The sequence below is a fragment of the Saimiri boliviensis genome, chromosome 5 (genome assembly GCF_048565385.1).
Source record: "Saimiri boliviensis isolate mSaiBol1 chromosome 5, mSaiBol1.pri, whole genome shotgun sequence".
Lineage (NCBI taxonomy): Eukaryota > Metazoa > Chordata > Mammalia > Primates > Cebidae > Saimiri > Saimiri boliviensis.
The window spans coordinates 37712128-37734177 of NC_133453.1; the positions used below are offsets into that span (position 1 = coordinate 37712128).

The 22050-nt window shown below is 36.5% G+C and overlaps 1 protein-coding gene across 10 annotated transcripts in view; it reads right to left on the reverse strand.

Annotated features, from left to right (window-relative positions):
* NBEAL1 (neurobeachin like 1) overlaps nt 1-22050 on the reverse strand; it is a 210698-nt gene that overhangs the window by 56859 nt on the left and 131789 nt on the right. For all 10 annotated transcript variants that reach the window (XM_039470091.2, XM_074399227.1, XM_074399224.1 and 7 more), the window contains 8 exons: nt 21000-21124; nt 14833-14959; nt 9938-10083; nt 8547-8680; nt 5852-5956; nt 4240-4335; nt 3401-3525; nt 698-838 (listed from right to left, as the gene is read on the reverse strand). In XM_039470091.2, coding sequence (XP_039326025.2) covers nt 698-838; nt 3401-3525; nt 4240-4335; nt 5852-5956; nt 8547-8680; nt 9938-10083; nt 14833-14959; nt 21000-21124 — 999 coding nt within the window. The remainder of the gene's footprint in view (nt 1-697; nt 839-3400; nt 3526-4239; nt 4336-5851; nt 5957-8546; nt 8681-9937; nt 10084-14832; nt 14960-20999; nt 21125-22050) is intronic.

Below are 22050 nucleotides of genomic sequence, written 5' to 3' on the forward strand. Positions count from 1 at the left end.
AAAGCCAAGGCTTATTGTACATAGACAGAAATAAGGAACCCAGGCTAACTGTGAGAACAGAATAGTCAATATTCACATAGCTCAGGATTGGGTAGGAAAGGCAAAATTGTTGTTAAAGAATAAGGCAAGATGGAGACAAAACATGTATAAATAGGGAGCTTTGTGGAGGATTTACTGAGGAACAGAAGATTCATGGAAAAGCTGGTTTCCTTAGGATTATTAGGAAAATGTACAACATAGCTAAGTTATAGTACCCACAGTGTAAATACAGTGGTATCACAGACTTGTTTGAGCTGCTGCAATAATGTAAGAGTCTCTTATTGCTACTCCTTCTACTCCTCTTCATACATACTTTTAAGACTACATAGGCATAGGCATTGGCTCAGTTTGACTCTCCAGTGATGCCTTAGATTTAGCTCTAAATCAGATCTAATTATAAATCTCTGGTAGATTCCTCAAAACAGTAAGAATCACAAAAGTACACTGGGATAACATTGAAAAAGGAATTTTCCTTAAGTCACTTGTGTGAGTCAGTTTGAGTGACTTATTCTCAAACTAGTTTATCAATTTTAACTGAACTGAAATTTCATACAGGAGAATAAAAAAAGTTATCTTACACAGTACATGACGTGAAGGCAAACAGTTTCCAACAGTAACATAAAGTCATAAAAAAACAGTTTATTTACTTGAAACATACCTTCCACTCTGAAGCTGGATGTGGAGGGTGGTGAACGGTTCTACACGAATGAGATAGTGCATGACCCCCGCAGAATTTGAATAGTGAGTACCATAATGAAACTTATCAATAGTTCCCATAGGATCCTCAAAATTTTCATATCTGTGGGGAAAAAATCCTAAAGTTTTATAACCACAATAACAGAATACATAGGGGGCATAAGTTCGTATTTTATTTCTGAAAACACAGTTTTTTAAAAGTCCATCCTTTTTCATATGCCTCATTATCAAACTCTGTACTCATATCATCATTATACCATACTAGCAAATGAAAAAAGTTTTATTTGTTAATACTTCTTTTCTGAACAATGAAATATCACAAACAATTCTGGAATAGTTTTGTATTATGCAATAACAATACATGTTTATTGTAGAAAAATCAGAAGAGAATTAAAACAGAAAGCGCTTAAAGTCAACCTACAATTCACATCCCAGAGATAATTAACACTAATTTTTTGGTGAATATCTATCTATTCTAATGTATAAATTAATATACTTTTTTACATAAAAATGCTATATATAATATTCATAACTTATATTTTGCATTTAACAATTTTCTATGGACATCAAGTGATTGAGTAGTCTATTTTTAACATGTATATAATATTGTATAGATGTACTACAATTTAACTATTTATTTACCTTTTAGACACTAAGACTGTTTCCCTCCCCCTTTTTTCCCTAGTAAAAAGCACTGTGATAGCTAGACATCCTTTTGTGGCCAAGGTAACAGAAAAAAAAAAAAAGGAGAACTGGTCAAGAATTATGGAAATTAATGCCTAGAAATTTAAAGGTAAAAGAAAAAAAGAGATGGTAGATAGGAAAAAGGCCTAAACCAGATTATCAGCAAAAGATACATAGTGATTCCTCAAGGTCTATCACTGATATAAGCATAATTAGTCTGAATGGTGACATCTGAAATGAAAGATTTTGTAGGTCATAAACACTGAATTTCAAAAACCAAAATAGTAATTGGTTCATTAAGCTGGGGCCAATTTCCTTTTACATATTAACCATTAATATTCAGGGGAATAAAAAAGTTTTCAGGTCAAAGTTATTTGTATCTATGCAAAAACATACCACTAAAATGTAAAACAACTTGCATCTTTATCAATATAATAAGTTATGTATACAAGTATTTCCTGTAGAACACTGTTTTAAAAAATTACAAAACCTTCTTTTGGTTACTATCAGAAAAAAAAAGTATGACTAATGGTAGTGATGAAATACATATATACACAGCCAAGTTCCACTGGTAAATCAAATCAAATAAAATATTAAACACTGCAAAATGTCCTAGGGAAGATCTGCAAAGAAAAAGTAGGAAAAAAAATACCATCTACTTTCATATCAATCTATAGCTAAGTGAATTTGTAAAACAGTTTTGTCCTTATTAAAATTCAAAATTCAAAAGTCATCCCTAAGTTCACAGGGAGAAAAAGGGAAATTAAAATCAGGTTATTCACCTGGCGCGGTGGCTCATGCCTGTAATCCCAGCACTTTGGGAGGCCGAGGCGAGTGGATCACGAGGTCAAGAGATTGAGACCATCCTGGTCAACAGGGTGAAACCCCGTCTCTACTAAAAATACAAAAAATTAGCTGGGCATGTGGCGCATGCCTGTAATCCCAGCTACTCAGGAGGCTGAGGCAGGAGAATTGCCTGAACCCGGGAGGCGGAGGTTGCGGTGAGCTGAGATCGCGCCATTGCACTCCAGCCTGATAACAAGAGTGAAACTCCGTCTCAAAAAAAAAAAAAAAAAAAAAAATCAGGTTATTCTTTTGCCTGTGGGCAGCTTGCTTTGAAAAAATTAATTGTATGAAATTATAACTTATATTTAAAAAAATTAATTGTGAGAAGTTGTCAGAGTAGATCATAAACAGAACAATAAAATTTTCTTCTTATCAAAATGACATGGTCTAAATTCCCACACATTCACTCTTCATTATTCACATTATTATTGAATAACAACACACCAGTATTAGTTGTATATCTACCCAACTATTATATTAGATACTTTAATATGTTTGATTATTAGGTTATACAGTTTAAAATATCTGGGGAAAAAAATTTCCAGAATTTATCACTCTTTAGCACATAATTATTATATGGTAAAAAGACATTCTGAGCAATATCAATTTAAATTTGATGAAGGGAAATCAACAGAACTATAGTCAAGATTTCTGAAAGGCAACCAAGATATTTTCTTTTTTCTTTCTTTTTTTTTTTGAGACAGAGTCTCACTTTATCACCAGGCTGGAGTGCAGTGGCATGACCTCAGCTCACTGCAACCTCCATGTCCTGGGTTCAAGTGATTCTCCTGCCTCAGGGAGTAGCTGGGACTACAGGTGCGTGCCACCACACCCAGCTAAGTTTTGTACTTTTAGTAGAGATGGGGCTTCACAGTGTTGGCTTGGATGGTCTCTATTTCTTGACCTTGTGATCCACCTGTCTTGGCCTCCCAAAGTGCTGGGATTACAGGCGTGAGCCACCGCACTCCGCCTGCCAAGATATTTTCAAGAAAACTTAGTGAAGTAACTATCAGACTCTGATTATCAAAAATAGTAGTAAGGTTAAAAAAATTTTGGGGGGGTTGGCCATAGTAAAAAATCAATACAAATTCAAACAAGCAATGTGTCTTTTTCAAAAGGAATAAGGAGCACTTACTTTTCTCGCATAGCTTTGGCATTTTTATCATTAACTACCCCAATTGGTTTGGAAAGATCTCGAAATACGGCAGGGTTATTAAGGTCCAACTCTTCTGAAGTATAATCTTGTAAAATCCAGGGAAACTAAAAGAGCCATAATTTACAATTTAGACATTCTTTCCTAAAGAAGCTAATATCCCCATATCTAATATCAAATGCTTATCTAAAGACAAAAAGGGATAGTCTCTAAAAATCTTTTTTCCCTGTTATAAATACCATTCAGCTTTAGTTCAATAACTAGAAGCATTATTTCCTATAATTCCACTGGAATATTTTCTTTTCTTTTCTTTTTCTTTCTTTCTTTCTTTTTTTTCTTTTTTTCTTGCTCTGTTGCCAGGCTGGAGTGCAGTGGCACGACCTGAGCTCTCTGCAACCTTCACTTTCCAGGTTCAAGTGATCCTTCTGCCTCAATCTCACGAACAGCCTGGACTACAGGCATGCACCGCCATGTCCAGCTAATTTTTGTATTTTTAGTAGAGACGGGGTTTCACCATGTTGGCTAGGCTCGTCCCAAACTGCTGCCCTCAGATGATCCACCCTCCTTGGCTTCCCAAAGTGCTAGGATTGCAAGCATGACCCACTGTGCCCAGCCCCACTGCATATTTTCAATGAAGTGAAAGAAAAAGGACTTTTACTTAAATTTGTTTTCATGTTTATATACTTTTTGAAAATAAATGGGTAGAAAACATACAGAAAGGCAAAAGGTTTTTAAATAAAAAATAAGTATCATGTATATACTTTTGCAATTTATAAAACTATAGGGCAATCCCACATTTATAAGGCTTATGCAAAACTTACCACAGGATACTGTGCAAGGTCATTATAGGTTCGTCCTGCCATTGTATTTATTTGAATAAGGTAGTCAAAATTTGATATCTCTCTGTTTACCCATTTCTAGACAGCACAAAAAAGAGCAATATCAAAATTTAAAAATCTCTATCTCTTAGACATTGGTAGCTATTAGTGATAGTACAAAGAATGAGCTAAAAAAGAAAAAAAAGTTCAACGGGGAGATAAATCAATATACTTTTCCTAAATTTATTTCTTTTTAAATATTGGTCTCTAAAAAAGGAAGAGAAAATTCAACATAAAGCTTATACCACAGTCTAGAAGGTCTTGATGAAAATTCTTTCCAAAAAACAAAGAAAAAAAACCTTGTCTTTTCTTCAATTAAAGGTTTTATTTGAATACCTTAAAACTTTTATTTTATTTATTTATTCCAGAGAAATGGTCTCTCTGTCACTGCAGTTGAGTGCAGTGAAGCAATCACAGCTCCCAACACCCTCAAGCTCCTGGGCTCAAGCCTCAGCTTCTTACTACAGCCTCAAGCTCTTGGGCTCAAGCAATCTACCTGGCTTAGCCTCTCAAGTAGCTAGGCCTAAAGTGACGCCCTATTACACTGGTTAATTTCTTTTTTCTTTTTTCTTTTTTTTTTGAGACAGAGTCTCACTCTTGTTGCCCAGGCTGGAGTGCAATGGCACGATCTCAGCTCACCACAACCTCCGCCTCCTGGGTTTAAGCGATTCTTCTGCCTCAGCCTCCCTAGTAGCTTGGATTACAGGCATGTGCCACCATGTCTAGCTAATTTTGTATTTTCAGTAGAGATGGGGTTTCTCCATGTTGGTCAGGCTGATCTCAAACTCCCGACCTCAGGTAATCCGCCCACCTTGGCCTCCCAAAGTGCTGGGATTACAGGCATGAGCCATTGCACCTGGTCCACTGGCTAATTTCTTAAACTATTTGTAGAAATGAGATCTTGCTTTGTTGCCCAGGCTGGTCTTGAACTCCTGACCTCAGGTGATATGCCCACCTCAGCCTCCCAAAGTGGTGGGATTATAGGCATGAGCCACTGTGCCCGGCCCTATTTTTCTTTTTTCTTTTTTTTTTTTTTTTTTTGAGACGGAGTTTCGCTCTTGTTACCCAGGTTGGAGTGCAATGGCACGATACCGGCTCACTGCAACCTCCGCCTCCTGGGTTCAGGTGATTCTCCTGCCTCAGCCTCCTGAGTAGCTGGGATTACAGGCATGCATCACCATGCCCAGCTAATTTTTTGTATTTTTAGTAGAGGCGGGGTTTCACAATGTTGACCAGGATGGTCTCGATCTCTTGACCTCGTGATCCACCCATCTCAGCCTCCCAAAGTGCTGGGACTATAGGCGTGAGCCACAGCACCTGGCCCCCGGCCCTATTTTTCTAAAAGAGAAAATTATTGACACATATACCCATGAACTGAATGATACAGGAAGTGGCAGAGAGGGGACTGTCTGTGTGAGGGAAACAAAGGAAAACTAAAAGATAATTCAGAAGATTAGTCTGAATGAAAGAACAGAGGTTATAAAAATCAAAGGAAAATAATCAGAAGAAGCAAGCTTTACAGAACAGTTCAGTACAGACTATTACAATTTCCTACCTGTGTCAATCCTGATGCTTTGAATAACTCCTGTGGTGATCTGCTTCCATAGTAACTATTTGGAGAATGAAGTGACAACAGTCTGCTATATATTTTGTTTCTAACCTATAAAAAACAGAATTTTATACTTTAAACATTAATCAAGACAAACTTGGAAGATTATGGTCATTATGACAGCTGTATTGAGAGAAAATTCACCCTTTTAAAGTATAAAATTCAATGTTGTGTGTTTTGTTTTGTTTTGTTGAGACAGTCTCTGTTTCCCAGGCTGGAGTGCAGTGGTGTGATCTTGGCTCACTGCAGCCTTGACCTCCTGGCTCAGGTGAACCTCCATCTCAGCCTTCTGAGTAGCTGAGACTATAGGTGTGTGTTCCCAATGCTGGGCTAATTTTTTTGTATTTTTTGTAGAGACAGGGTTTTACCATGTTGCCCACAATGATCCAAACTCCTGGGCTCAAGTGATCCTCTCACTTGAGCCTCCCAAAGTGCTGGGATTACATGTGTGAGCCACCATACCTAGCCTCAGTGTTTTTGTTTTTGTTTTTTTTTAATTATATTCACACAGTTGTGTGACTATCACCATCATCTAACTTTAGAAATTTTTTATCACCTCAAATAGAAATGCCATAGTCATTAACAGCTACTTCTCAATTCTGTCTCCTTCCCATTCCCTGACACATACTAATCTAATTTCTGTCTCTATGGATTTGCCTGTTTTGGACATTTCATATAAACCGTAGATTATGTTTTTAACTTCTCTATGGTACTTGCTAAAGTCAAGCCATGCAAGTTTTACAAAAACTTTTTTTTTTTACAAAATGTTGTAAAACTATTTTATAAAATAGTTTTCTTTTTAAAAATTTATTTAAAAAATTTTGTAAAATAATTTTTACAGAAGTTATCATGTATAATAGAAAGATCACTAGACTCTGAATTAGAAAACTTGCTCAAGTCTACTTCAAATTTAGTTCTGCAATTTATTAATCATCTTGGCAAATTAATTTATGAGTCTCATTTGTAAATTAAACATAGTATTTATCCTTATAGTATTGTGAATTATTCAGGGCCATACAAATGCGAAGTTACAAAATTCACTTATAGTGTCTTTAACTATTAAAAAAGAATAGTGGATTTTGCCTTTTTTTTTTTTTTGGAAATGGAGTCTCACTCTGTCACCCAGGCTGGAGCAGAGTGGCACAATTTCGGCTCACTGTAACCTCCACTTCCAGAGTTCAGGCAATTCTCCTGCCTCAGACTCTTGAGTAGCTGGGATTACAGGTGTGTATCACCACACCCAGCTAATTTCTGTATTTTTAGAAGAGATGGGGGTTTCACCATGTTGGGCAGGCTGGTCTCAAACTTTTGGCTTCAAGTGATCCAGCCACCTTGGCCTCCCAAAGTGCTAGGAATATAGGGTGAGCTATTGCACTCAGCCAGAATCTGCATTATTATTTATTTATTTATTTATTTATTTATTTATTTTGGAGATGGAGTTTCGCTCTTGTTGCCCAGGCTGGAGTGCAATGGCATGATCTTGGTTCACTGCAATCTCTGCCTCCTAGGTTCAAGTGATTCTCCTGCCTCAGTCTCCCAAGTAGCTGGGAATACAGGCATGCACCACCATGTCTGGCTGATTTTTGAATTATTAGTAGAGATGGGGGTTTTACCATGTTGGCCAGACTGGTCTTGATCCACTTGCCTTGGTCTCCCAAAGTGCTGGGATTACAGGCATGAGCCACTGCATCTGGCCAAATTTGCCACATTTAATCTCAAGGTTGTTATGAAGATCAGATACTTTATACAAATGTGCTTTAAAGACAGTGAAGTTGTACAAACATCCAGTACTTAGCAGGGGCAGACTTAGTTTAATTACATGACACAGCTTCCTGTAAAAAACATGCTTTGTGTTTTCCTATGAAGGAAAACTTCCTTGTAACAGCAAAAAGACTTCCTTTTGTAAAATTAGAAAAATGGTCTTTAAACAACTGAATCAAATCATCAATAAGTAAACCTGGGTTCCACAGAAGAATGGAAAATTAGTTATTGTGTATGCTAACGTGGGTCTTCTGAAAAGCAGATGCCAAATAGAATTAAAATGCAAAGATTTTAGTAGGGGAAATGCCTATGAGAGAAAATGAGAGGGCTATGCAAGGTGGGGAAAGCTTTCAGACTATAATACATGTCTGACCCCAAGTGAATGAGAGAAGGAAGGAAGGCTGAGCCCAAGCAGCCTCGGTAATGAGCCCAGGCTTACACAGCTAGTGGTGGAGACAGTACTTGGAACCCAATAATCTGGCTTCAGAGCGTATGCACTTAACAACTTACGTTATTTAAGAATTTACTATATTCTTAGAAGAAACAGATTCACCATTGTTTTTGAATTTCAAACCAATCTAATTTAATAAATCCAGTAGTAGCTTACATATTATATATTACATCACAATTGAATGCAATGAGGCACTCAAAATTCTACTACTTTATCTAGCCATAGATATAAAAGCTGAACTCCCCCAAAACTGAAACATAAACAAATCTCAACAAAAATTCATATGCTGATTAACCCCCAAACTATATATTTTTTACTCTAACATTTTGTCTTGACAAAAGAGTACAGCCCAAAGTTCCATTAGAGCTCACTAGCTGGAAACCTATTTAAGGTTAGTACTTTGGGATTTCCTGAAACCATACTACATACCTCTTTTCTGAAATTGAGAAAGTAGTTGGATTGATCAATATGAAAAATCTCAAGGGCTGATCTTCTTAAGTTGTAACGCCGGAGGTGAATCTCTCGAATTTGAGAATGAGGCCACTTGAAATCAAAGCCTACTCCTGAAAATAGAAGAAATCTTGTGACTGAAGTACCATATAAAGTTATTCATGCTGTGTAGAAAATACCTCTTAGTTCTTGACAAAAGGTTTTAGGAAAAGGAAATTTAATTTCTATACTATATAAATCATTTGTTAAATGTGTTGGATATTTAAACTGGTTCTTTTAAAACTATTTTAAAGTTCTATAACTATTCTACTGCCTTCCTATTAGAATACAAAATAATTCTTTTTTTTTTTTTTGAGACAGTTTCACTCTTGTTACCCAGGCTGGAGTGCAATGGCGCGATCTCGGCTCACTGCAACCTCCGCCTCCTGGGTTCAGGCAATTCTCCTGCCTCAGCCTCCTGAGTAGCTGGGATCACAGGCACGTGCCACCATGCCCAGCTGATTTTTTGTATTTTTAGTAGAGGCGGGGTTTCACCATGTTCACCAGGATGGTCTCGATCTCTTGACCTCGTGATCCACCCGCCTTGGCCTCCCAAAGTGCTGGGATTACAGGCTTGAGCCACCGCGCCCGGCGATAATTCTTAATATATCTCAGAAAGTTTTCCTTTTCTCTGTATGTTGGCATCTTGGATTTAATCATCCTTTTATTATCATATAAAGGATGACACGGGAAGCCTATAGCAATAAGCACACATACAAAGGCATGATAAAATAAAGACTGTATTAGGCTGGGTACAGTGGTTCATGCCTGTAATTCCAGCACTTTGGGAGGCTGAGGTGGGCAGATCACCTGAGGTCAGGAGTTTGAGACCAGCCTGACCAATATGGAGAAACCCTGTCTCTACTAAAAAAAGAAAGAAACAAACACAAAATTAGCTGGGCATGGTGGCACATGCCTGTAATCCCAGCTACTCAGGAGGCTGAGGCAGGAGAATCACTTGAACCTGGGAGGTGGAGGTTGCAGTGAGCAGAGATCACATCAGTGTACTCCAGCCTGGGCAACAAGAGCAAAACTCTGTTTCAAAAAAAAAAAAAAAAAAAATGAAGACTGTAATTTGTAACTTAAATTTACAACAATTCCCTCTAGCCAAACCCTTAAAAATGAATTGATAAATAACTTTTAAAAAGCATTCTCTTCCACACCTTGATGAATACCAAATTTAACCCCATATTGACTATTCTTTTCTCCTTTTACTTGATAGAGTACAATTTCACAGTTCTATCTTACCACTTTCTTCTTCTCATTTGTGATTAATAAATTGGATACTTAATTACTGAATAACAAAAATTATTTTTTCCAGAATTCCTCACCATCTTCTTTTTCAATGCTGCCATCATAGAAGTAAATGTGTTGAGTAGTGATTTCTAATCTGCCAGGAATTACATCAATTATGGTAATGAGTTCACAGTCTTCCATCAATATCAATTTTTCTTTTTGTTCCTGTTCTTTCTCATCACTGAAAAAACAGAAAACCAATAAACAGAAAAGTCTAACCATTTATTTTTCTTAAATGCAAAAGAATACCATATTCAAGTAGAAATCTCCCTCTTACTTTTCTTTTTTTTTTGGGGGGGGCGGGGGGGACAGGGTCTTGCTTTTTCACCCAGGCTTCAGGGCAGTGGCACAATGTCAGCTCCATCACTGCAACCTCTGCCTCCCAAGCTCAAGCAATCCTCCCATCTTAGCCTCCCAAGTAGCTGGGACTATAGGTGCATGCCACCATGCCCAGCTTATTTTTATATTTTTTGTAGAGACAGGGTTTTGCCGTACTACCCAGGCTAGTCTTGAAATCCTGAGCTCAAGGGAGCCACCCATCTTTGTTTCCCAAAATGCTGGAATGATAAGCATGAGCCACTGTCCCTGGCCTCAAATATAAATCTCATTATATAATCTCATCATATATATATATGTAAAATCAAACATAAATCTCATCACACATATCTCATCAAATGTAAATCTCATCATACATATGTAAAATTAATGTCCAGGAAAGAATATCTGAATTACCCTCGAGAAACAGTCTGCATATTAAAGTGACCAAATATTTTTATTACTCAATGATTCAGTTTCATTAAAAATAAGCTTTACATTTTGACTTTATACAGACCATTATAATAAAATATAGTAACCCTGTAAAACAACTAGCAGAGGACAATTGAAAAATAAGGCAATATAGGTCATGTCATTTTATATTCTGGGAGACATGAATTGACCCACGAAATAGTTTATGAATCTGTGACTAAGACTACACTGTAGTGGTGTTTTGTAAATGATTTTTAGAAGTACTAAACATGAATCTTAAATTATAAAATGCGACTTTTCAAGAGTAACTAAAACTAAAGCATCACCATCACAGCATCCTGCTAACAAGGGAACTGGAAATAATGTAAAGAGCTACTATTGCCATACCTTACTTAAAGTGAAGTCACTTTATAATAGAAGGAATGTTACTTATGTTTGCTGGAGAAAGTAACTGGAAAAAGAGACAGTCTTTTAGTGACCTAGGTGACTTTAACTGCCAAATATAGAAATCGGAGCTCCTATTACTCACAGAATGTTACTCAAGTAAATCTTTTAAGCCAGCTACTCTTTGATCCTAGACATTTCATATCTGCCTCATGTCCAGGGTACCAATGACTAAGTCTAATTTTATTTTCAGTGGATTTCCATGAAGAAGTTCTGTATCACCAACTTAAGTTTGTAATGTTGCAACCATTTACTTTAAACTAAGCTATTCTTTTTAAAAAAATAATTACCACAAAGAAGGTTTTCCCAAACACTTAAATACTAATATTTACAGTGATAAATGGAGGAATGAGTAACCCTAAAAAAGAAAATAGTCTGAGGGTTATTTATATTAAATGACAAAAAGTATTTTGGTTCTTCAGTTTAAAACGAACGAGTCTGACACCCATCAAATTCACTAGTCATCAAAGAAAGAAAAAAAAATCCCAATTAGAAAGCCGACTGAGTATTTACCAAGATAGTCCCTTGCATAACTTCCCCTACTCAGTACCCTGAAAATAATCAAGAAAATCTAAAAAAATTACTGAATTAATATAAATAAAAATCCTGATTATGTCACCAAAGGATACTACTGAATCTAGTCAACTTGTACATATTTTTTTGAGACAGGGTCTCACTCTTATATCCAGGCTAGAGTGCAGTAGTGCAATCTAACCTCATGGCAACCTCCACCTTCCAGGCTCAAGCAGTCCTTCCATTTCAGCCTCCCAAGTAGAGCTGCACACTACCACGCCAAGTTAATTTTTTGTATTTTTGATAGAGACGGAATTTTGCCATGTTGCCCAGGCTGGTTTGGAGCTCCTGAGCTCAAGTCATATGTCCACCTGGGCCTACCAAAGTACTGACACATTGAAGGCCACCATGCCTGGTCCTCAATTTGTAATATCAAACTAAGCTTCAAAGAAATATTTGCCATGTGTAATTTAAAATGTAAACAAATCATATATTTGGGACACAGCTACTCATTCTTGGTTGAACATGTGGCTTTACGAACATAGAAAGTTAAATATTAGGCTGGGCGCAGTGGCTCACACCAGTAATCCCAGAATTTTGGGTGGCTGAGGTGGGCAGATCACTTGAAGTCAGGAGTTTGAAACCAGCCTGGCCAACATGGTGAAACCCGTTTCTACAAAAAATTAGCTGGGCGTAGTGGCATGCGCCTATAATTCCAGCTACTTGAGAGGCTGAGGCATGAGAATCGCTTGAACCTGGGAGGCGGTGGTTGCAATAAGCCAAGATCATCTTGCTCTGTCACCCAGACTGGAGTGAAGTAGTACAATCTCAGCTCATTGCAACCTCCACCTCCTGGGTTAGAGTGATTCTCCTGCCTCAGCCTCCTGAGTAGCCGGGCGTGGTGGCAGGACCAGGTGCCCACGCCTGGCTAATTTTTTGTATTTTTAGTAAAGATGGAGTTTCACCATGTTGGAAAGGATGGTTTTGATCTCCTGACCTCATAATCTACCCGCCTTGGCTGGGATTACAGATGTGAGCCACCAGCCTGACCTATTTTTTTAGAGAGAGGGTCTCACCATGTTGTTCAGGTTGGTCCCAAACTCCTGGCCTCAAGTGATCCTCTTGCCTCAGCCTCCTGAATAGCTAGGATTATATTCATATGCTATAGCATCCAGCTGGATCAGGGAGTTAAACAACCTCTAAGCAATGAAATGACCACCAAGCTATGTTGACCCACAGACAATCCCTACTAGGCCAGGTTTTACTATTTTACTCCTCGGTAGATACCCAAGATAACTAACAATTTATGTTTGCACAAAAACTTGTATATGAATATTCATGGAAATACTATTCATAATAGCCCCAAAGTAGAAACAACCTAAATGCTCACTGACTGATGAATGGATAAGCAAAAAGTGATTATCTACATTTTGGATAACCATAAATGGTTATAAATGGAGTATTACTTATAATATTATTCAGCCACAAAAAGAAATGCAGTACTCTTACATGCTACAACATGAATGAATCTTGAAAACATTATTCAAAATGAAAATAAGCCAGACACAAATGAATCTTTAAAACATTATTCCAAATGAAAATCAGCCATAACACAAATTATATAAATTATAGAAAATGTTCCAAAGTAGAAAAATCCAGAGACAAAGTAGATTAGTGGTTTCCAAGGCATGTAAGAAGGGGAAAACTGGGACCGACCACTAAAAGGTACAAGATTTCCTTTTGGGGTGACAGTAATGTTCTAGAATTATATAGTGGGGATGGTTGTACAAATCTGTGAAAACAGTAAAAAAACTCACTGAATTGTAGGCTTTAAAAATGGTAAATTTTACATTTGTGAGATATATCTGGATTAATAAAAATGAAGAACTCCCTGGATAACAAATGGACAGTCTGTGGCAATCAGACCTTCCTTATTAGAAATACTAGAGGGCTGAGTGCAGTGGCTCACTCTAGTGGCCTGTAATCCAAGCACTTTGGGAGGATTATGTGGGCCCAGGGGTTCGAGTCCAGCCTGGGCAATATGTGAGACCCTGTCTCTTTAAAAAATTTAAAAATTAGCTGGATGTGGTGGTATGCCTATAGTCCCAGCTACTCAGGAGGCTGAGGCAGGAGGATCACTTGAGACTAGGAGGTGGAGGCTGGAGTGAGGTGTGATCACACCACTGTACTCCAGTTAAGGTGACACAGTGAGATCCTGTCTCAAAAAAACAAAAACAAAAACAAAAACAAACAAACAAAAAAAACCCCACACACACCAAAAAAAGCACAAATAAAAAAACTGGAGGAAGTCTTTTAGGATGAAAGGAAATGATATCAGATGACAAATGAATGTACACACAAAGAAATAAAGTACATAAGTATGATAATTGATAATTATGTAGCAAACATAAATAAATAATGTATATATTTGTTTTCTTCCTATAATTGCCTTATAAAACTGTATTACTGAACATATACAAAGAAGTGTAATATATAAAAGTAGCAACATAAAGAAGAGATGAAGAAATTAATATATTTTACATTTGCTTGAAGGAAGGTTTTAAAGTACAAATTTTAAAAATTAAAATATATTTAAGGCTTTTCAGGTTATCTGTTTCTTCTTGAGGGAGGTTTGGTAATTTGTATCTTTCAAAGAATTTGTTTCATTTAAGCTGTCAAACTTACAGGCATAAAGTCTTTAGTATTCTTTTCAATCATTTTATTATTTGTAGCAATAGTTCCTCTTTCAATCCTAATATAGGCAATTTGTTGTTTCTCTTTTAATCAGTCTAGCTAGAGGTTTATGTTCTTTGTTTGTTTGTTTTTTAATAACTAGGCTTCAATGTTCTTAATCTTTTTGTTTTTCTTTTTCATGAATTTCTGCTTTTGTCTTTATAATTGTCTTTCTTTTGCTTAACAGTTTATATTTTGTGCTGTACATTTCCATCTGAACACAGCTATAGCTAAACCTCACAAATACAATATATTGATTTCATTATCATACAGTTCTAAATACTTTCTATTTCAAGGTCCAGTTCTATGTTATCCCAGTTTTAAGAAGCCTTCCTTAAAAATTTCAGTTAATACTGATACACTCCTAACAGCTGATAGAGCATTAACTGTTGGACCCCGGGAAAAATATGGTGGTAGAATTTCAAGCAAGTATCTTCCACGATTTTGTAAACCCCTTTCTCAGAACAAAATAATTGTAAATATTTATACATACACATTTATTCTAGCTGTCATATCCTCTTCAGGAAGGTCTAATTTATCCTCCTCCATATCACTAACTTTTACTTGTTTCACTACTTCCAAAAGCAATGAATCACTGGAAGGTTGTGAGTGTTGGATACCTGTTATGAACACAAAATATCTATTAAATGTAAAGTAAAAAACAATATTATAGCCCATCTGTCATTTCAGACTGTTAATTATGTTTCTGACTGTTAGATGAAAACAATATGTATATTATAAGATGGTACTTTGATAAAATCTATGATGTTTGATGGCAATTTTGACAATTACATATGGTAAAAAGAATAAATGTTTTAAAAATAGTATCTACTTTTAATAATGGTATCATTTGTTTCAAAAATAGGCAAAGTACTCTCTTTATATTTAATTCTAAAGGTTGCCAATAATTAAGTCAAGGGAAGAAATATTCTCATTGTATTAATGTAATAGAACTATTTTTACAATGCATTTTGTATTAAAGCAATACTAAGTAAGATAAATTACCTTTAATTAAGAGATAATACATGGACTAAGAGTGGAAGTGTTTACTTTCTGGACATGGAATTTAATACATAAATCTGAGGCATATATATGTAATACATGTAACATATTTTATAAACTAAACATCCTGTAAAAAAGCAGGGCTGGTATAATGAAAAGAACATGGTCTATGAAGTGGTGAACCCAGATTCAAATTTAATTTTGCCAATTATTCAGTCATATGACACTTCTGAATCTATGTTTTCTTGATTGTGAAATGGAGACTTCATTACAGGTTGTTATGTATATGAAGGGTAATATATGTGAAACACCTGGTACACATTAAATATAAAATAAACAATAGCTACTATTTTATATTGACCTTCCAATTATCTGACTGAAATAAGAACAGTAATACAAATATGTGCATAATTTATAGGTAGATTGGAAAAAAGTTATATACTTAACTATGAATAATGACATTTCACTTATGGTAAATAAAAATAATTCATATAAAATATATAAAGTAACACCATCATGCAAATAACTACAAATAACAAAACACTATAAAGATGACAAATCCCCCCTTAACTTCTCAAATGATATCATTGGTCAGGCATAAGATGAATCAATCTAATGTACAGTTGTATTTTTCTGCGTAATTCTGTTTGATCATACCTTCTACATTGGGAAGTAGTGGCTCACATCTTTCCCAGAACAAGTTAGTAACTACTTCTACTGAACAGGTTTTTTCATGAGGTCTAATTTATTTTTAAAACATTTAATTAACAAAGAAAATGACAATGCAATAGAAAGTGAAAAGAAGGAAGCCTACATAGTCTGATACAAAGAGGAAATGGACTTTATGTAGATGTATGGCACTACTCCATTAACAGTATAAAATGAAAATCTAATAGAAGAATGATGAAGGATAGAGGATGCAAGGGACTGCAGCAAGAAGGCCAGTTGGGAAGCTACTTAAGTTTGGAGAAAGAGCACCAAGCTAAGCCATGGCAATTGCAAACAAAATGAAAATAAGGAAAAACATTCAAAGGCTATGTAAGAGAATCAACAGGACATGGTACCTAAAGAGCTATATATGTAGGGATTTCAGAGACATGAGGATAGACTCATGCATAATGTGGATTTTAATTTCAGCAACTAATATACAGAGATACTGGTAACTACAATACCAGATACAAGAGAAGCAGAAACTAGAGTAAGGAGTACACAAATGAGAAAAGATAATAAATTCAGTTTCAGAAATGTCATATGGAGACTGTGGAAGAAGTATCCCAGTAGGTAGTTGGAAACCCTGCTTTAGGGTTCAAAAGGAAGATTAGAACTAGAAATACAGATGGGAAAGTAGCATTACATATACGGTGGGGAAGCCATGAGATCACCCAGGAAGAACACAGGTAAAAGGCAAGATGCTAGGAATGGATCTGGGAACATCATCATTTAAAGGTGTGCAGGAAAAAAGTTTTTTTTAAAAAAAGAGAATAAAAACTGGTATAAAAAGTAGGAGGTTAAGTAGCAGAGCTAAGAAAGAAACACATTTACAGGCCGAGTGTGATGGCTCATGCCTGTAATCCCAGCACTCTGGGAGGCTGAGGTGGAAGGATCACTTGAGCCCAGAAGTTCAAGGCCAAACTGGGCAACATAGGGAGAACTTGTCTCTATACAAAAACGTTTAAAATTAAAAAATTAGCTGAGTATGGCAGTACACACCTATAGTACCAGCTACTCGGGAAGCTGAGGTAGTAGGATCACTTGAGCCCAGGAGCTCAAGGCTGCAATGAGTGGTGATTGTACCACTGCACTCCAGCCTGGGTGACAGAGTGACAGCCTGTCTCACAAAACAAACAAAAAGCAAAAAAAGGAAAAGAAAGAAAGAAAGAAATACATTTACAGAGGAAGATAACCACTGAATGCTTTAGGAGCAATGGAAGCAGGGAGAGCACTAAAAATAAGTTGTTAAATATGGTAATCAAAAAAGAGCATGTCTAATAAAGAAGTACAGACAAAAAAAAAATTTCTTAAACCAAAAAAAATTTTTGAGAGAGGGTCTTACTGTATTCCCCAGGCTGGAATACAGTGGTACAATCATAGTTTTCTACAGCGTCAATGTCCTGGGCTCAAGCAATCTTCCCACCTCAGCCTCCCAAGTAGCTGGGATCACAGGTGCACATGACTGCACCCAGCTGACTTTTAAAATTTGTTTAGTAGAGATGAGATCTCATTATGTTGCCCAGACTGGTCTGGAACTCCTGGGCTCAAGCAGCACTTCTCTGTGGCCTCCCAAAGTTCTGGGATTACAGGTATGAACTACCATACCTAGCCAAACCAAACTGTTTTTTTGAAACAAGGTTTCACTCTGTTGCCCAGGCTGAAGTGCAGTGATACAATCATGGCTCACTGCAGCCTCAACCTCCTGGGTTCAAGCGATCTTCTCACCTCAGAGTAGCTCCAACTACAAGCATGTGCTACCTGGCTACAAAAAATTTCATTTTTTATAGAGACGGGGTATCACTATGTTGCACACACTGCAAACCAAATATTTATACTGATACATTTAAAAATATATTTTCTTTTTGACTCTTCAAATACCGTAATTTACACGTGGTTATGTTCCAAAAAATACTTCATAAGTTGGCTGTTTGGAATTAGTAATGGATTTTCCATCCAAAATAATACTACAAATAACGGTTAGCTTTGCAAGTTAGCCCATAATGTAAATACTATTCTATATATCTGCAATGGGTTGCTTATAAAAAGCAGTACTGGAGTAAGTAAAACAAGACAATATTTTTAAAAAAGAATATCATGAATTCTGGTAGCTAATGAAAGTACTCTGTATAGACAAAACCAAGGAGTAGGCAAAACATTTTGCAGTTAATTCTGAAGTGTACTTCAAAGAACTTTAAAGATTTTAAATATTGATGCTTTTTAAAATAATTTCCAATTTCACTTTGAAATATATAAATTTTTTTTCTGTACAGTTTTATTGTCACTATTATATTTGGGGTAAAATTTTTAAATGAGAAAAACAAAACAAAAGAACAACTGAGACTAAGTAGGGACATAAAAATATATCTGTGTCCATGTGTAGACAGGTGAGAAGGAGAGGAAAAAAGAGAGGGAACTTTATGGAATGAGATTTCTTGGCAAAAGTCAATAAAATAATATGGAACACTATTCCTTAAGTAATTATTAAAGTCATTTACCAAAGGATGTTTGTTGGGTGATAAGAGTAGTATTTATATCTCAAAGAGTAGAGAAAGATACTTATAGAAGAGGATCAAAGATTCTTTCAGAGAAAAATCTATACACAACTGGCTTTTGCTATGTAAGATAACACTCAAAGTTAGTGTTTATATTATAGACAGGGCCATTATTTTGAATTAAGAAAAATCACTTACTGTATCTGATTTATTTAAAAATGTAAGATTCTAAATGGCAGGCATCATGGCTCTCTTAATTCATTTTATGGCATCAAATGTATTGGCCATATGTTAAGGCAATTTAAAAAATAAGATCTGGCCAGGCATGCTGGCTCAAGTCTGTAATCCCAGCATTTTGGGAGGCTGAGGTGGGAGGATTGCCACTTGAGCCCAGGAGTTCGAGACCAGTCTGGGCAATACAATGAGACCTTGTCTCTACCCAAAAAAAAAAAAAAAAAAAAATGCTGGGCATGGCATGGTGGTATGCATTGGTAGTCCCAGCTAATTAGGACGCTGAGGCAGAAGGGTCACTTAAGCCTAGGAGGTCAAGGTTGCAGTGAGCCATGTTCAAGTCTCTGTACTCTAGCCTGGTCAACAGAGGGAGACCCAGTCTCAAATAAAATAAAAATAATTTGTAAATGACATTTAAAAGTTGGTACTCATGTCATCCATAAATACAACTTAATATACCTATGCCTACTAATGATTTGTTGTTGGTGGTGGTGGTGTTGAGAAGGAGTTTCGCTCTTGTTGCCCAGGCTAGAGTGTAATGGCACTATTTCAGTGCACTGCAACCTAGACCTCTGGGGTTCAAGTGATTCTCCTGCCTCAGCCTCCTGAGTAGCTGGGATTACAAGTGCTCATCACCATACCCAGCTAATTTTTATATTTTTAGTAGAGACAGCGTTTCACCATGTGGCCAGGCTGTTCTCGAACTCCTGACCTCAGGCAATCCTCCTGCCGCAGCTTCCCAAAGTTCTGGGATTATAGGTGTGAACCACTGTGCCTGGCTCAATGATTCTTAATAAACAACATTTGGGGGTATTACACAGACCTATCTTCAAAAAGGGAGAGATGATAAGTGAGACAGTTATAAAGGAAGAGCTTCCTAAAGAGTTACAGAAACATCTTAAGGTCTGTTTTGAAATACTGTCAGGCTAAATTGTTGTGTTTTGTTTTGAGACGGAGTTTCACTCTTGTTGCCTAGGCTGGAATGAAGTGGTGCAATCTCAGCTCACTGCAACTTCTGCCTCCCAGGTTCAAGCAATTCTCCTGCCTCACCCTCCTGAGTAGCTGGGATTAGAGGCACCTCCCACTGTGCCTGGCTAATTTTTTGTATTTTTAGTAGAGATGGGGTTTCATCATGTTGGCAAGGCTGGTCTTGAACTCCTGATCTGAAGTAATTTTTTTTTTCTAGAAAAAGGCATTGGCCAATCTAAGATACTAAAGGTCTAGAGCTCTATAAAAATAGGTTATAATAGGCCAGGCATGGTGGCTCATGTCTGAATTCTAGCACTTTGAGAGGCTGAGGAGGGCGGATCACCTGAGGTCAGGAATTCAAAATCAGCCTGACCAACATGGAGAAACCCTGCCTCTACTAAAAATACAAAATTAGCTGGGTGTGGTGGTGCATGTAATTCCAGCTACTTGGGAGGCTAACGCAGGAGAATCGCTTAAACCTGGGAGGCAGAGGTTGCGGTAAGCCGAGATCAAGCCATTGCACTTCAGCCTAGGCAACAAGAACAAAACTCTGTCTCGAAAAAAAAAAAAAAGTTATAAAAAAAGGCATAAAGGATGGCTAAGAATTCTGGCTGGACACAGTGGTTCGTGGCTATAATCCTAGTACTTTGGGAGACAGAAGTGGGCAGATCACTTAAGGTCAGGAGTTTGAGGCTAGCCTGGCCAAGATGGCAAAATCCCATCTCTACTGAAAATACAAAAATTGGCCAGGTGTGGTGATATGTGCCTGTAGTCCTAGCTACTCAGAGGCTGAGGTACAAGAATTGCTTGAATGCAGGAAGCGCAGGTGGCAGTGAGCTGAGATTGCACCACTGCACTTCAGCCTGGGTGACAGAGCAAGACTCTGTCTCAAAAAAAAAAAAAAAAAAAAAAAAAAAAAGATTGCGAAGAATTCTATCTTAGTGTTAGCTTCAGTGTAAATGAGCAAAAAAATTGTTTACATTGCAAGAGACACAATAGTTGTATGAAGTACAGTACACTTTAATAATTAAAATTTTTTCTTTTAGAAATTATAATCAATGGAAGTATGAAATCACCTTGGATTTAGGCCGAATGTAACAGTACTGAAAACATATAATCATTTAAATATCAATTATAAAATCCCACCCTTCCTTCGTAAGTAAACACATTTAAAACAACTAATAAAATAACAATCATCAACCCCCAAAACACTCTCATTATCTTTAACAAATAATTAAAGGTCATTGGAACTCACCCAGATTATCTCTTAAGGCACTAGCTTCCTCGTGGGTTTTGAAATTATAATTCGGTACCAGCTTAAGTCTCATGCGGGAATAATTCTCTACATTAGCTAGCTTCCAATGAATTGGATTCTGTTTCCTAAGAATATTCATAAGCAAACAAGTAAAATTATTTAGCTTAAGTTACAAAGATTGTTTGACTTAAATAGTGTAAAAAAGTTTCAAGTACTTTACATTTCTTTAGTACCATTTTATTTTTATTTTTTATCTTTTATTTTTTGAGACAGAGCCTCACTCTGTCACCCAGGCTGGAGTGAAGTGGCACAATCTTGGCTCACTGCGCCTCCTGGATTCAAGTGATTCCTGTGCCTCAGCCTCCCAATATAGCTGCAATTACAGGCATGTAATCGCAGCTAATTTTTGTAATTTTAGTAAAGATAGGGTTTTGCCATGTTGGTCAGGCTGGTCTCAAACTCCTAGCCTCAAATAATTAGCCTGCCTTGGCCTCCCAAAGTGCTGGGATTACAGGTGTGAGCCACCATGCCCAGCCTGTTTAAGCACCATTTTATAAAACTGTTCACACTTTTGATCTCATTTAATCCAAATAACTCTGATAGAACCAAAGTAAGTATGCATAGCTGTACTTTATAAATGAAGAATCTAAAACAGACTAAATTATTTGCCTAAGATGACATGAGGTTTACAGGTAGCAGAAATAAGATTTGAACATGGACTTTCAGACAGCTTGATACCTTTACTCTTTCACTGTTAAATAGAAGTTCTTAACTAGCTATACATATGGTTTATATTTCCAATAGTTTTCAAAATAAAAAATAATTTTACTACAAATAAAGACAATATAATTGCAAGTGGATCAAAGATCTAAATATAAGAGCTAAAACTATAAAACTCTTAGGAGAAAATATAAGGATAAAACTTCATGATCTTGGACGTGGGAATGGATCCTTAGATATGACACCAAAAAAATAAAAAAATAATTAAACTGGAGTTCATTAAAATTAAAATCTTACCTGTATAAAAAAGGCTGCTATTAAGAAAGTGAAA